The sequence below is a fragment of the Xiphophorus hellerii genome, chromosome 16, assembly GCF_003331165.1.
Source record: "Xiphophorus hellerii strain 12219 chromosome 16, Xiphophorus_hellerii-4.1, whole genome shotgun sequence".
NCBI lineage: Eukaryota > Metazoa > Chordata > Actinopteri > Cyprinodontiformes > Poeciliidae > Xiphophorus > Xiphophorus hellerii.
The window spans coordinates 14560677-14575641 of record NC_045687.1 but is presented as its reverse complement, the minus strand read 5'-3'; the positions used below and the strand labels follow the sequence as shown (position 1 = coordinate 14575641).

The 14965-nt window shown below is 37.8% G+C and overlaps 2 protein-coding genes across 2 annotated transcripts; one reads left to right on the top strand and one right to left on the bottom strand.

Annotated features, from left to right (window-relative positions):
* Nucleotides 1–140: 140 nt before the first annotated feature.
* Nucleotides 141–6948, bottom strand: LOC116735186 (small ubiquitin-related modifier 2). The gene is made up of 4 exons (XM_032586865.1): nucleotides 6834–6948; nucleotides 5088–5219; nucleotides 2806–2877; nucleotides 141–877 (listed from the first exon to the last, which is right to left on the bottom strand). The coding sequence occupies exons 1-4, from the start codon at nucleotides 6852–6854 to the stop codon at nucleotides 815–817; spliced, it is 288 nt and encodes a 95-aa protein (XP_032442756.1). The 5' UTR covers nucleotides 6855–6948; the 3' UTR covers nucleotides 141–814.
* Nucleotides 6949–7560: 612 nt separating this feature from the next.
* Nucleotides 7561–14303, top strand: nup85 (nucleoporin 85). Its single transcript, XM_032586858.1, has 19 exons — nucleotides 7561–7720; nucleotides 8181–8271; nucleotides 8855–9017; nucleotides 9148–9218; nucleotides 9325–9368; nucleotides 9875–9944; nucleotides 10058–10179; nucleotides 10333–10467; nucleotides 10823–10945; nucleotides 11160–11291; nucleotides 11380–11486; nucleotides 11572–11655; nucleotides 11750–11815; nucleotides 11994–12145; nucleotides 12264–12381; nucleotides 12476–12576; nucleotides 13049–13200; nucleotides 13783–13884; nucleotides 14086–14303. Exons 1-19 carry the CDS (start codon nucleotides 7688–7690, stop codon nucleotides 14182–14184), a joined length of 1965 nt encoding a protein of 654 aa, XP_032442749.1. The 5' UTR covers nucleotides 7561–7687; the 3' UTR covers nucleotides 14185–14303.
* The last annotated feature ends 662 nt before the right edge of the window (nucleotides 14304–14965 follow it).

Genomic DNA, 14965 nt, shown 5'->3' with positions numbered 1-14965 from the left:
TAAAGGCAACCCTAAATATATTTAACTCCAGGTTTGTCTGTTTAATCCCATAAATTGTTGTACATACAAACATTAATTAAATTCTGGATAGAAATGTCATTCTTAGATTTTAAAATGTATTCAAATAAGTAAACCTTCAGGGGGGAGAAAAAAAAGACAACTTTATTTTAACAGGCATTTTAATAAACAATACAGCTGTATATTTAACTGAAACATCCCTTCAACCTTCCCAAAGTTTGAAGTGGTGAAGTAAAATGAGTATTCTTAACATCCAGTTCAATATAAAAAGTATATAATATTTTTTATATCTGATTACAGAGTTAAACAGCAACCAAGTCATGTTCCCAAAGTGGGTGCACTGCTCACCAAGTGACAGCCGGTCCCAAAACTGAATAGCTTAAGAACAGATTTGCTAGACAATTACCAAGCCTAGCACAAAAGTATTTAATCAGTTCAGATGACTTTCATTTTTACCTGCCCTGGATATCTTTCTGAGTTCTGCAGCTCTGCAGAACAAACCCTTCAAACTGGGATGGGACTCCAACAAATTTACCACAATACAGCATGAAGTAAAATAAAATAAAAAAAAAGAAGACAATGTGTTCAGGGTGTAATTTATGTACAGACAAAAACAGTAACAGGGGGGCATGAATAGAAATTCTTTACAGCAGTTTTGTGAAGCAGAAAAATTAAAACCTCTTCTGAAAGAATTAAGTTGAGACTGTTAGACGAGTTGCAAAGAGCTAGCCGCTGGGTGTGAACGGGCCAGGGAAGTCGGTCATGTTGGAAGCGAAAAGGTGGCAGCTGTGGTTGATTAGATCAGACCTCCTGTCTGTTGTTGGAACACGTCGATTGTGTCCTCATCTTCCATTTCCAACTGTGAAGAAAAGCATTTAAACGTGTGTCACATGAATTTCACATGTGACACCTCTATTTTATTAGGATTTTATCCAACAGATAAACACAAAGCAGAGGTCTTAGCACTGATTTTTAGTTGGATTTGGGTCTGGACTCTGACTAGGTCATAACACGAGGATGTTTTGATCTAAAATAGTCTATTGTAGCTCTGGGTTGTACGAGTCATTTTCTAGCTGTAAAGTCAACATTTTGGAGCCTCTAACAAGTTTTCTTCCATGATTGTCTTATTTTTAGCTCCATCACATCAGCTCTTGTCAGCTTCTATGGTTTTCTTTTCACAATGAAAGTCTTCCATTAAGGTCAGATTTGTGGAGTGTGTGACGAGTAGTTGTCCTATCAACATATTCTCATACATGAGCTGTAACCTGGTTCCCATATTTTTGAAAACGTTTTTGCACAATTACATAAGAAGGACAAGTAGTGGATTATTCTCTTTAACTCCTCCAGGGTTATTGTAGGTATGTTTTATGCTTCCTTAATTAGTTCTCCCCTTGCCCAGCCTATCAATTTCAGTGGGCAGCCAGGTTTGCACTTGTGCCATATTGTTTTCAATTACAGATGATGAATTAAATAGTGCTCTGGGAAATTGTTTGATCACCTAACCCTGCTTTCTCTCTAAGCCCTCTCCCTGGCCTATCTAATGTGTTCCTTGGTCTTTGTAATGCTGGTTATTCTCCAATCTTCTCTAACAAACCTTTGAGACCATCACAAAATAGCTGGATCTATATTGAAAATAAAATTACACCCTTAATACCTTGAAGACCATTGGTTGCACTAGACTCAGTGGAGGGTTACCAAAGTAAAGAGGGCCAAATAAAAAAAAAAAAGGTATCCTTTTTATTCTACTTCACAACTGTGTTGTAGTCTGTGTTTATTTAGCACATAAAATCTAAATAGAACATATAATGTTTGGGAATATTATGGTGACAAGATATGAAAAGCTTCAAGTGATTTCAAAGGCACTGTGTCTAAACCGTGCTAAGGTACAGGACCTGAGAGCAAAAGCCAAATGTCAAAGGGTTGCATTTATGTAGTGTGTGGCCTCAGGGTGACCCTTTGCCCTACACAACATCAATTCTTTGGTCTGCAGACATCAAACAGCAATGCTGGCCACTGAAGCAGCAAGCTGCATTGGCCATTCGTGACAACACCCTGCAATGACAGACTTGCCTCCCTTTGCAAAACCTTACAATAATGATTTATGACGACCTCCACCACAAACTGCCTTGAGTGTAACTGGCATCTGTCTGCAGAGACATATTCAACATAACAGACCAACTGAGAGTGAGTTTGGTGCATTCCCACTGCCTGAGGTGTTAAGGCTCATCATGTCAACCCCATGACCTGAACAAAGAGAGAATGAAGGGCAGGTTGCAACCCAAAGACATGTCTAGCAATTAGATTTGTGAATATTTATTTATTGTTTAGTTTTTTTGTGAGTGTATTTGGGTTACTTTAATCCTAGGATGGAAATCAAGAGTACAATAATATACTCTTAATAGGAAATGTAATAAAAACAACGTAATAATTCTTCATGACTTGTCAATAATAATATCTATATTATTAAGCATAATATAAACTCTAAAGAGATTCACAAACTAGAAGCAAAACTAAATTATAAATTTGAACATGGTTGAAAACAAACAAACAAAAAATAACAGGTCATTTATTTTAAAAAGCCTGTGTTTTGGTTAGCAAGAAATATTTGGTCTTTATTCCCCACAACGTGACAGAGCAGAGAAGTGTTGATTTTTTTTTTTATTCTTCAAAGTGTAATAACTTGTATATCGCTGCAAAAAGACTCCCTTCAAGCTCACTACACAGTTCTTTCTTTATTCAATAAATGCTCCAGATGGTTGAGTTATTCTGGTTGTCATTCAGACTTACCTGTGCTGGTGTGTCTGTCTCATTTATTGGCTGTCCGTCAAATCTGAACCTGATTTGCCTCATCGACAGTCCCTGGGAAGGCATAAAAAACTTGTTCACATTGCAATTCCTCATTAGCAGGTCCTGCTTAAGTTGCATCCTATATACATACAACAGCTTAAGTTGGCGTAAAAGCAGACATTAATCAAAGACCTTTAAAGGGCAGAAAGATGTTTTACTACGATAAACACACAACAATGTAATAAATGTGCTGCTAGTGGGTGGGGTTTGCGTCAAACAACACATTTGCATGATTTTGCTTCAGTAGTATTAGCTCCATATTCACAAAGATTTCACAGCTACACAGTAACAACCATAGAAAACACTGCCTCCACCGTCTCTGTGGAGGCAAACGACACAAAGCTCTGCAAAGCAGAACAATTCATATCAGCTCAGCAAGTACAATACAATTCTGTGAAACATAATAGTAATGGGAGGTAGCAGTTAAAAATCCCCTTTTGCACACATTTAAGGTAGTTAACCTGGTTCAATGACAAAGGACTCTTTATGGTCTTTTATTAAAAAATGTTTATACTTCTTTGCAACAAAGACAACTCCCTTCCCCTTATGTTATGTCTCCGCTGATGCTTTGAATTGTTTGTGTCAAGTTTAAGGCATGACAACTGCAGTTGAAACAAGTTCTTTTATTCATTAGGCTCAAATACTACTAACTTCTAATTAGTGATATGAAAACAAACAGTGGGCAGGTTTGGATTAGGACACCACCGTTACTTTCTAGAGTGTGACAACTCACTGGGTAGCAGGTCAGATAAAAATGTAACTGCTGTAGGGTTACATTTTTACTTGGCACCTGACTTGCAGTCAAGGAAACTCTTAACTCTTCACCACGCAGATATATTTTGAACAATTTCATGCACCGTACTATTTGAGTACAGTCTGGGGATGGCCCCTTCCTTTTCCAACATGGCTGAAATGCAGTGAATAAAGAAAGGTCCATAAAGATATGGAGGAGGAAGTTTGGTGTGGAGGAAACTTGACTGGCCTCCACAGAGTTCTGGCTTCACCTCAACAGAACACCTTTGGATTGAATTTATGTGGAGAATGAAGCTGAAGAGTTGAAGCTGTTATAGCTGCAAAGGTCGACCAACATCATTTTAACCCCATGAATTAAGAATCTGACATTGGTTTTATAAAAGCAAAATAATCCAGGACTAAAATGGTGAAAAAGGGATAAATAAAAACAAATCTACTCAGACTTGAGATTTAAAACTAAGCTGGATGACAAAAATGTTTTTCAAATACTGACAGAAAATACTAGGTTGACATGGGGTCTTAAAAGTTCAAAAAAATCAAGAGGCAGGTCAGATGTTAGATTGCACCTTTTCAGGTCTACACAAGGAGAGACATAAAGCATGACACTAATGGTTTACTATTTATATAAAAAATATGGGTCAATTTTATGGGTTTAATTTTCTGTATTTGAGCCAAAGTAAACTGCATCAGATATGACCATAGGTTGCTATAAGATGGCCTTCAAATCTTAATGGTTCCTCATTCTAAAGTCAATTAAAATTAAATTAAAGTCAGTTAAAGTCAATGGAAACCTTCATTTGAAGTTCTTATGAATATATTTTAACATGATTATTGTGACAAAAATGAGCATTTCAAATTAGAACCTTTACCTCATAGTGAATAAGTGCCTTGTGTGTTGTGCAAAGGTTAAAAATCATAACAAAACTGTTTAGTTTCTGAAACAAGTTTGACAAGAACATATTTTTGTGGTGGTGTTCTAAAACAGAAACAAGTCCCTATGTTTATCCTTTAACTTAGAGATGTGGTTTCTGTACAACAATGCACAACACTTACAACCTGATGATGCTGGCTGTCAGTCAGACGATAATCACTTTACTGTGCCAACATTTCTCCATTGTGATTTCATTCATGACAAATGCTTTAATATACTGGAAAAAGTCCAGGTGAAGTTAAATAAATCAATAGCACCTCACAGGCTTCAGCATCGACACAACAAACCAGAATACTTCTATGAATCTTTGTTAATGTTAACATTAAATGACATCCAGTAGTTTGATATTCTATCTCTAGATGTGGCAAGCAAATGATAATCCTCAGTATTAAATATACATGTATGCAATACAAAAGATCTGTAAATAGTCTCTGGGTAAAAATGTAAACGATCGTATGATTGCATGTTTTTGGTTGAGAATTGCTGGTAATAAAAAGCAACTGCACAGTTTATTGCATCCGAGAGGCTATTTGCCCACCTGTCTCTCACAGTAAGCCTTCATGAGTTTGATGAGCGGTGTGTGTCTTTTGATCTTGAATTGGACGACAGATCCATCCTGTCCAGCTACCTTCAGGTTTATGTGTTCGTTGTTTTCTGTCTTGACGCCCTCCTGCGTAAAAGGGCAGAAAAAAAGAGGTGAGACATAGGAATTGAGAGGCATTGTTAGTAAAAGTTGTGTATTGCGGTTTAATAAGACAGAGCAGGTGCACCATTAACCTCCCACTCATGTTTACAGTGGGAAGGTTAATTATACAAGGTTTTAAATGTTAGTTTTTAAATGAGTCTAAAAGTGTGGAGTATATTATTCAGCTCTTTTTGAGTTGAAATGTTTAAAACCATCTTTTGATGCAGTTACAAGTCTTTTGGGGTATGAACTTCCCAGCTTTACACTTCCAGAGACTAAATATTTGCTTTGCTTCTTAGCAAAATAGCTCCAGGTCTATAAGTATGGATGGAGAGCATATGTTTACATCAGCTTTCGACTGTTGCTAAAGATCTCTTTAGGTGTAGAATCTGACTGGGTCAGTCTAATATATCGAAATGCTTTGCTAAACCATTCTGTTTTAGTTTTAGCTGTTTGGTCTTGTTGGACTAGGGATTATATTTTCTGCTTCTCCACAATCCTAATTTGAAAATGACTTGTGTGTCTCCTGGTCTTTTCTAAAGCTACACAATATATCAAATAGTAATTTTTAACATATTCATATTTGCAGTATGGGAACTCCACAAGACTGCTTACATGCAACATTTGGTCATCTGGGTTGACTTAAGCCATTCTTTACGCCAGCAAATGATAGAGATCAGATCAGAAAACTTAGGGAGAATGGAGGGGCACTTGTGATGAGAGCAAAGAAACAGCTTAGCAAAGAAAATATAGGTTATAATATCATATATCCTAACATTTTCCTAATGTTGTTCAGCCCTAGTCTTCATAAATATTCACAACTGTTCTCTATCAAACCTAAGGCTTTACAGAGAAGCAATATTTACTCTGAGAATAAATGACACTAAGGTAGACTGTACAAATTAGCTGACTTCTGAAGGTAACCTTACTCTATAAAACAATACAAATGGACATGAATACTTTTTCAAGGCACTGTAAACAATTACAAAAACAGAAGTAAAATCATTATTCATTTGGGCCAAAAGCCCACAGAAATGCAGAGATCTATTTTTATGAATCAAGTTGTATATTTTGCTGTTTGGTAAAATAAAGTTTGTGTAATAACAGAATGTAAAACAAAATTACCATGTGTTGATAAACTCAACTTGTATCTACAGTATATTGTAGTGTTTATAAACAACCGTAGGTGTCGACTATGTCACTCACAAATGCAGCAGTTGTACTATCATATTATATCATATCATATAATGTCATATCATTATTCCTTCCTTTCTGTTGAGAGTAGAAACAAACTACTTTGCATTTACAAGCTACCGGGCACACAAGCTACCTGGCCGTAAGGAGGATGATACAATTTGGTCCACACTGAGTGATAAAGCAGGAAAAAAAACAAAAACCCGATATGCGCGCGTGAATGATGCGCGCTCCCATACCTTCCGGTCTATCAAAGTAGGTATTGCTGATAGTTCAAATTCAGGATGCAACTTTCCAAACAGCCCGAATGGAAAGTGCCGAACTGTAGCGTTTTTCTTTAAGGTTTTAAATCACACCGCTGGTAAAATACGCTGTAATTTTCGGTAAAACAGCAGAAAGACTCACCTTTGGTTTTTCATCAGCCATGGTCACTCTTTTGGCGCTTCTCTACGCTGCCACACAAAGAATACGGGTACGCGCACGTACTCGTGCCCGTTTAAATAAGTCTGACCGACGTGCGCGACCTTGTGTCAGTGCGCGTTCACCTCACCCTGCGTTTAGTGGCTAAGGGTAGTCACGAGGTGTGAAGCGCAGTCATGGACATGGGCGGGAGAGTCCCACATGCGCGTTACAGAGGTTCTGCTTCGCGTGCACGCGCACAATGATGTTTTCCCCCCGCTTAATTTCGCTTTCTCAGTTTATATGCACAGATTTGCCACAAAATATGTTTCATCACGCTGCTAGTCACACATATGTGTTGTAGTACCCAGTCCAGATCATTAGACAGTGTCATAAATGTGAAGGGAAAAGCAACATGATGTTATTCTTATTTTCACACTGTGTTCAAATGGCCATTTTGTTCCACCTTCTAAACAAGATCTGAATGATCAACTTAAAGCAACACTCTTATATTTCCACATCTGTCGCAAATTTGTTCGCTTATTAATAACTTAACATACATTAAGCTTTTTATATCCTATCTTGAAGTTGGTCCAGACTCTTTGGAACTTTAGTATCACGATTATCTGCGTTGCTGCTTTGCGGGATAAAAAAAATAAATAAATAAATAACCATCCCTGAGGACACGATCGATAGGAAAAATCAGGCATGAGAAAGGCAGCCTTGGCGCATGCGCACCAGCGGCTTTTATTAACGAGAGGCGCGGAAAAGGGACAACACTTCACATGTGTTTAGTAGCATGTATATAGCTGAATTATTCGCAATTTAGACACGTAACAGATCGGAGGCACTGTTCCCTGATGGAGGAAGTAGACGTCGAGCCGACGGTCACTGTAAGTTATCTTTGTAGGTTAGTTTTTTCCTACTCATTTCAGCCAGATAGCATTTTAGTGCTAACAAGCTAGCTAGATATCGATACTCTGTTTTGCTTTCAGACCGTAAATATGAATGGCAATGGCTGTTAACATAACTAATCTGTGCTTTCTGAGTGCAACGTGTATTCAGAGTAAATACTTATTTGCTTTGTTAATTGAAAACATTGGGAAGCTAAATATCAATCACAAGAGTGCAATAAGCAGTTCAAAGTTTTGAAAAATGCTGGCAAACTCTTAAGGGCTAATTGTTGTTCTAAGAAATAAGTTTAACAAGTTAATATATGTTACAAAGAACTAGTGCAAAATCCTTTTTTGAATGCTGTTGTGTTTTAATGTTTTACTGGGAAAACATTTGGCATCTAAAGGCTTACTTCTTGATTCTGTACAGTTCTAATATTTATATGTTGCTTAAATACAGAATATACCAGGAATCAGACATGGGAAGCATATGGGATTTGCCTGGGGTCCTGGAGATATCCTTGTTTATGAAACACATTTTAAACCGTCAGGTAAGTTTATATATTGTCCTCTTAAAAAAGTGTTATACACCACTTTGATTTTTTTATTTTCGTTTTGCATATTACCACGTAAAAAATAATTGTTTGGATTTTATGTAATTGACCAATTCAAAGTTGTACAGAAACGTGGAAAAGAAAGTTAAAAGGATAAAATTGTAAAGGTATAGGCTGCGTTTTTATTCCACCAAGTTAGTACTTTGTATATTCCCTTTTAACCACATCTGCATCTGCATCTGAAAACTTATGGGGGATATGTCTCTAAAAGCACTTTATTCCAGTTTATTTAAGGGTATCAGATTTAAGGGCCTGAATGCAAATCCATGCTACACTTTTCATATTTTTGTTTGCAAGGGACGCTGAAAACCTTTTCATTTGTGCTTTTCATTTACAACTATGCACTAATTTTGTGTTACTATGTCATATAACATACATGAACATTTGTGATTGTACCTTGTGAAAATGTGTAAAACTTAAAGGGGTATCACTAATTTTGCAAGGCACTGTAAAGCCACACTTCTCTGTAGGTTTTCACACTCTTGCTTGTCTTTTTACCTCTTTGGATCCTGTCCTTCAGGTTATACACTGTCAGGCCCGGGTGGCTCCTTCATCCACAAAGTCAGGAAAGATGAGGACATAAATTCTCCTATTTTACGCAAACTGTTTAATGAGTCGCATCACATCTTCGTTGGATTGCAGACAATCAACGATGACCTCCCCAGCAAGAGCAAAAGACCCCAGTAAGTACCATATAGATTTTTTTTAAAACATTTTTATTTAGTCCTCTCTCAATGTAGAAAGAGTCAAAAAATATAAGTAATTGTATGATGTGCAATCTAAAGTATGAAGCCCATCTGTCATGTTCTATAGATTCGTCAGCATCAGTAGAAACTACAGATCTGTGATTCGGGCGTGTATGGAGGAGCTTCAGCAAGTTGCAGGTAAGATATTGTAAATATATTTTTAAAACAGTTTTGCCTGTAGTGCGTATTTTCCTGAGGCTCACTAACTGGATTTTTTCTTTCTATTTTTTATTTTTTTTTGCAGTTTCTACAAGAGATACAGAAAAAGGCACACAATATGGAAATCAGGCATGTATCAGCTGCATTTGTAGCCTTAATATATACTGGGTGGTTGCATTATGGGTTGTTCAAAAGTTCATTTTCTCTTTAAAAAAAGACAGGTTTTAGTTTTGCAAATAAACATTTTTTACTTCAAATACTGTGAAGTATGGTGGTGGCAGCATCATGTTGAGTGGGTGTTTTTGGTGCCGATGTAAAAAGGTTTGTGTGATAAAGGCGGCTTATAAACCTGCCCCAATTACATCAGCTCTGGAGGAATGGATCAGAATTCAAGCAAACTATTGTGAGAAGATTGTAGAAGGAGTTTTAAAATGTTTGAGACACAAATTGATGTGTTATCATGTTCTGGCATTTTGCAAATAGAAATGACAGGTAATCCTAACTGATCAAAAGCAGGAAATTTGATTTGTTTTGTTAGACAGACGTCTAACAAAACCTCATATTACCACCTCTCAGGTGTTGATGTTTTTGATTTCATTTGTCTAACCTCTGCTTTTTTGCCATTCTTATCACAGGTTTCTATTCTTTTGGCCATTGAACTGATCTGGAATCTGTGTGAAGTGCTTTTTATCGACGCTGCTCCTGGTGGGTCTAATTTCTATTTCTAATCTCCTTTTTTTGTTGTTGTTGTAAAATAACATGTTCCAATTTAGAGATTTTGAAATTATAGCAACGCTGCACTGTTCGCTCATTCCCAGCTGGCTCTCTCTTGCTTCATCTTTTGGACTGGGTGAGGTTACACAAGGCTGATGTTGACGAGAAGGCCAAGGATGTGCTGCAGAGCGACAGTCCTGCAGAGCACCACAACTACTGGGATGTGGTACGTACAGAACAAACTCTACCAGGTCTGATTTTGCTTATTGCTTCAAGATGTGGTGATTTTCTTTTTATGTAGCTAGCAAACTTATTTTTCTCTTTTCTAAAAAAAAAAACGGCTGAGTCAAATTGCAATTTTCACATGCTGTGTGTGCAGGTGGTGAGTTATGTTCTGCAGGGCAGGTTGGAAGAAGCCAGGCAGATGCTGGTGAAGCAGGCCACACTACAGCCAGCCTCTAGGAACATGTACAAGCTGATGGATAGCTTACTCAGCAAAATGCCTTTTTACAACGTAAGTACAATATGATATTGTATGTTGAGTATAACACTAGGAATTGTCCCACTTTCCCAGTGAGGAGTTTAAGTGTGAGGAGTGAATATGTGTGTGTTGTCTGTTTTTGTGTTTGCCCTCCAATGAACCTTCATCCTGTTCTTTGTGTTTCCTGCTTTTTGGTTAATAACATCCCAGTCTTTCAGTTCTTTATGAACCTGAACAGGGTGGTGTAAATAAAACTCAATTGTATTCTTCAGCAAAATTCCTGTTGGTGCAGAAATACAAGGAGCTTATTATTAATTTTCACTTCTTTCTATCAGTAAAACAGATGCCATTGCATAAACCAATTCATTTTCTGTAATATTGCCTTCAGCCTGGCGGCACGCAGACACTAACAGAGTTTGATGTGAAGTGGAGGAACTGGCATGAGGAGGTGGATCGCTACCTCAAGGACAACACGTTTGCCAGCAACCGCCACCTGGAGCTCATCTGTAAGGTCAGAGTGCACACATTGGGCCTTTTTACTCAGATCCCTCAGTAATAGTTGTTAAAATACTCTCAGAAATTAGATTATAGGCTGTTTTTGAGATGATGTATTCAGATAGTTTAACAATATGCACATCTGTGCTCCTAAGTTCTTTGTTTCCTCCATTTATCAAACTTTAAATACATTTTTCATCCTTTTTCTTAACGATTTGTCACCTTCTTAGATCCTGGTGGGTGATGAAGACACTCTGTTGGAGCAGAAGGAGCTGCTCAGCACCTGGTATCACTTTCTTGTGACTCGGCTGCTCTACAGTCACCCCACAGTGAAACCGACTGACTTGCATTACTATGCACAGGTACAGGCTGTTGTATGCAGCTTGGCACGGTTTCTTCCTGCCGCTGTGTGGTTGTTTCATGGTACTTGTGTGTTTGCGGTCGCTGCAGTCGTGCCTGACGATGTTCCTGGACTCGAGGAGCGTCCAGGAGCCTCTAGACAGCATCCTACTGGCCGCCTTTGAGTTTGACATTTATCTGGTCATCAAGGACTGCAGGTGAGAGAATAACATCATATTGATTTACAGAACTTAACCAAACCGTTCAGAAGTTTGACTTTTTTTTAACTTCTTCTTTCCTCAGCATTGTTCTCAACAACTGGTGGTTTGTGGCTCATTTGACAGACCTGCTGGATCATTGCAAACTCCTCCAGTCTCATAATCTAAAGTATGGATGCTTTATGATGTGAAATTGTTTCGGAGATGACAAGTTTACACACATTATTGGACTAATGTTAGGATGTGCTGCTGTTTGTGTTCAGCTTTGGGTCCAATATGAGGGAGTTCCTCCTGTTAGAGTATGCCTCAGGTTTATTCACTCATCACAGGTATGTTTAGACTCAACCTTAAAGTTCATACACTTCTTCCTTTTGCTCTCTCTCTCTCCCATTGTTTATTTCCTTCCGTCTTTGCTCTCATTTCCTTCTTTCCTAACTCCGTTCTTCACATAAGACATAAATAAAATGTTTTTTGATATATTTCAAATGTCTATCTCTACCCTGAAAGTCTTTGGCAGTGCGCTGTGGATTACTTCGACCACTGTCCGGAGTTGGGGCGAGCTTGCCTCGAGCTGCAGATTGAGCGCGTGCCTTTAGACACGGAACGGAAAGCACTCAAAGTGCTCCGAATTTGTGAGGAGAGGCAGATGTCAGAGCAAGGTAACATTTTGCCTTTCCTTTGTACAACTGTATGCACCTCTAGCTCAAATAAAAACAGGAAGTTGTCATTTATTTTCAGGTATCGTTCAGTCTTGATGCTCCCTTTTGTTTCTTTCAGTGCGGAGTATCTGTAAGATCATGGCTATGAGAGCTTTGAGGAACAACAGACTGGGCTCCGCTCTGTCCTGGAGCATCAGGGCCAAAGATGCCGCCTTTGCCACCCTCATTTCTGAGAGGTTCCTGCTTTAAGCATTGATTACAATAAATTTTTTGTTTTTGGATTGTAACGACTTTCAAAAATCTTCACAGCTGACAATGTTGTTTCTTTAGGTTCCTACAGGATTACTGTGCCAAAGGGACTTTTTCTGATTTGGATCTGATTGATAATTTGGGTCCAGCAATGCTACTCAGCGACAGGCTCACATTCCTCGGTATGAACACTCAAACCAACACCTTTATTCATCAAACATCTCCCCCTTTTTGAGGCACATGTGTCACTCACAAGTTCAGTTTTCACACTACACTGTGACAGGACATTCAGTGAGTAGTTCTGGTCTCGGACAGATTCCCACTTCTTTCCGCGGTCACATGAGACGCACAAAGAAACTTCTATTGACGATCAAATCGGAGATGTGTTGTGTCTAATGTTCTGTGGCGTTCACTATTACTGAGCCTGACAGGCACCATTTATGAATAAACCCTTCTGCCGAAACATGGATTTTCTAAAATCTCAAAACTTATTTTATAACTTTGTATAGAAGGTACTTAATATAAAACATCTCCCTGGATTTCCATTCAAACACAAAGTTTACCCATGTGTTGATGTTGAGAGAGAATCGCAACAGCACAGAAAAAAAAATAATCACATAATAGATGTTAAACTGCTGATTTTTCTTTCACCAGGGAAGTACAGGGAGTTCCACAAACTGTACGGGGAGAAACGCTTCAAGGAGGCTGCAAAGCTGCTGCTCTCGCTCATGACGGCGAAGATTGCTCCCCGAAGCTTCTGGATGACTCTGCTGACCGACGCTCTGCCGCTGCTGGAGCAGAAGGAGGTCAGTCAGCATGCTGGCTGTCTGCACACTCTAGATCTATGGTTCAGAATGCAAGGAGCTGCTCCAGTAGAGATGTAGTATCAGATATTAAGTTTGGTTCTGAGCTGGATTTTTTTTTTCTTCTTTTTTTCTGTCTTATAAATCATAACAAGGGCAAAATACAGTCAAAATATATAGAGATGTAACAAATATACTTAGTTTGGTATAATAAGGAAGTGCAAATAAAAAATTCCACTTCTGAGAACTGGAAACACATATTTGGCAACAGCAGTTTTGTTCAGCTAATATATTCAATATTACTATTTATTATTTTCTTAAAGCCACACAATATTTTTTAAGTAAGTCATACATGCATCTTGCTACATTACAGCTTTACCTTCGTTTGCTACTTATGACATTAAGTCTTAGTAAGTGGACTAATACTTGCTGCATGAATCAGACTTTTTAACCTCATAGATTTTTATTTCCTATCATTTTGTAGATTAAATTGTTGACTTATTGATTGATGTGGAGAAATTAAAATAAGAGTTTTAGTGTCTTTCCTGATAACAGTATTGGATAACCTTGATTTCTTCTTTTCAGGTGATCTTCTCTGCTGACCAAACCTACGAGTTGATGTACTGTTTAGAGGAACTGACCTCCTCACTAGACACCGCAGCTTCTGGTGGAGAGAGACCAATGCAGGTACACTTTTTGCTCTGCTTGTATGACAAAGAGAGATGGCTTTTCATCATCACGTTTACACAAATGATAGTTTCTCTAACAATAAAGATGCACACTAGTCCTAAAATGTTTGGAGAGCTTAAAGCTCCCATCTCCTGCTGTTTTAGAGTCTAAGAAGTAATGTCTGCTGGATGTTTAAAAAAAACACATCTGTGTTTTCAGGAGGAAGATGTGGAGCAGACCAAAGTGGAGCTTCTGAGACTCTCTCTGGCCAGGAATCTGGCCATGGCTATCATCAAAGAAGGAACCGTGGAGACATGAGGGAGGATCGATATTTAAAACAAAGCTCTTCTTTTGCTTTTCTTTTTGTATTGTATATAAAAATCAAGGAATCCAAATGTGATTTTTGATAATAAAATACTTTTCATGCTGGACATCAACATCTGTTTTGTTTTTCATTCATATTTTGTCACTGAACAAATCACATTTATTAGAAATGAGAAGCTAATTATGTCATAAGAATTTGGATTTCATTTGGCAAAGCAATTCCATGGTGGTTGCAGCATCATGCTATGGGGAGGCTTTTCCTAAGCAGGGACGAATAAACAAAATATGCAAACTTTATTACTGAGAAAACATTTTGTGTTTTACAAATTGTTTAAAGGATTTACATTTACTGCTGATTATTTCAGCATGTTTGTTTTATTTTAGTTTTTAGTTTTGAAGGAGCAACATAAAGCCATGTGCAGCCATTTTTTCCCCATATTTAATGCTTTCAATTTTTACATTTTTTTTGTCAAAATTGTGTGTATGGTAAGAGTAAGAGAAATTAAATAGATGAAAGAAAGATGGCAGCTTTAGAAGGATTAAACTGGTAGGTGCCATTACAATTATCAAAGAAAAGTAGGATCAAGAAGAAATGTATTTAAATTATGATTTGGTTACAAAGAATTCAATAGTGCATGGTTTAATTTGGGGAACCATACTATCAGATGAAACAGTGGAGTGAGTTTTGTATTTCAAACCAAATACAGTGTCCATAGAAGGAAACAGAAGCAGAACTTATAGGGCAGAAAGATACAACAGAACAGATAGAATCTTT

What these genes read in the sequence shown, in the direction of transcription:
- LOC116735186 (XM_032586865.1), bottom strand. Translation starts at nt 6,854, where the DNA reads ATGGCTGATGAAAAACCAAAG. An exon ending in TGGCTGATGAAAAACCAAAG is followed by an intron (nt 5,220 to 6,833) that starts GTGAGTCTTTCT and finishes CCTTTTACGCAG; the next exon opens with GAGGGCGTCAAGACAGAAAA. An exon ending in AGACAGACACACCAGCACAG is followed by an intron (nt 878 to 2,805) that starts GTAAGTCTGAAT and finishes TTTTCTTCACAG; the next exon opens with TTGGAAATGGAAGATGAGGA.
- nup85 (XM_032586858.1), top strand. Translation starts at nt 7,688, where the DNA reads ATGGAGGAAGTAGACGTCGAGCCGACGGTCACT. An exon ending in CTGGTCATCAAGGACTGCAG is followed by an intron (nt 11,487 to 11,571) that starts GTGAGAGAATAA and finishes TTCTTTCCTCAG; the next exon opens with CATTGTTCTCAACAACTGGT. An exon ending in GAGGCAGATGTCAGAGCAAG is followed by an intron (nt 12,146 to 12,263) that starts GTAACATTTTGC and finishes TGTTTCTTTCAG; the next exon opens with TGCGGAGTATCTGTAAGATC.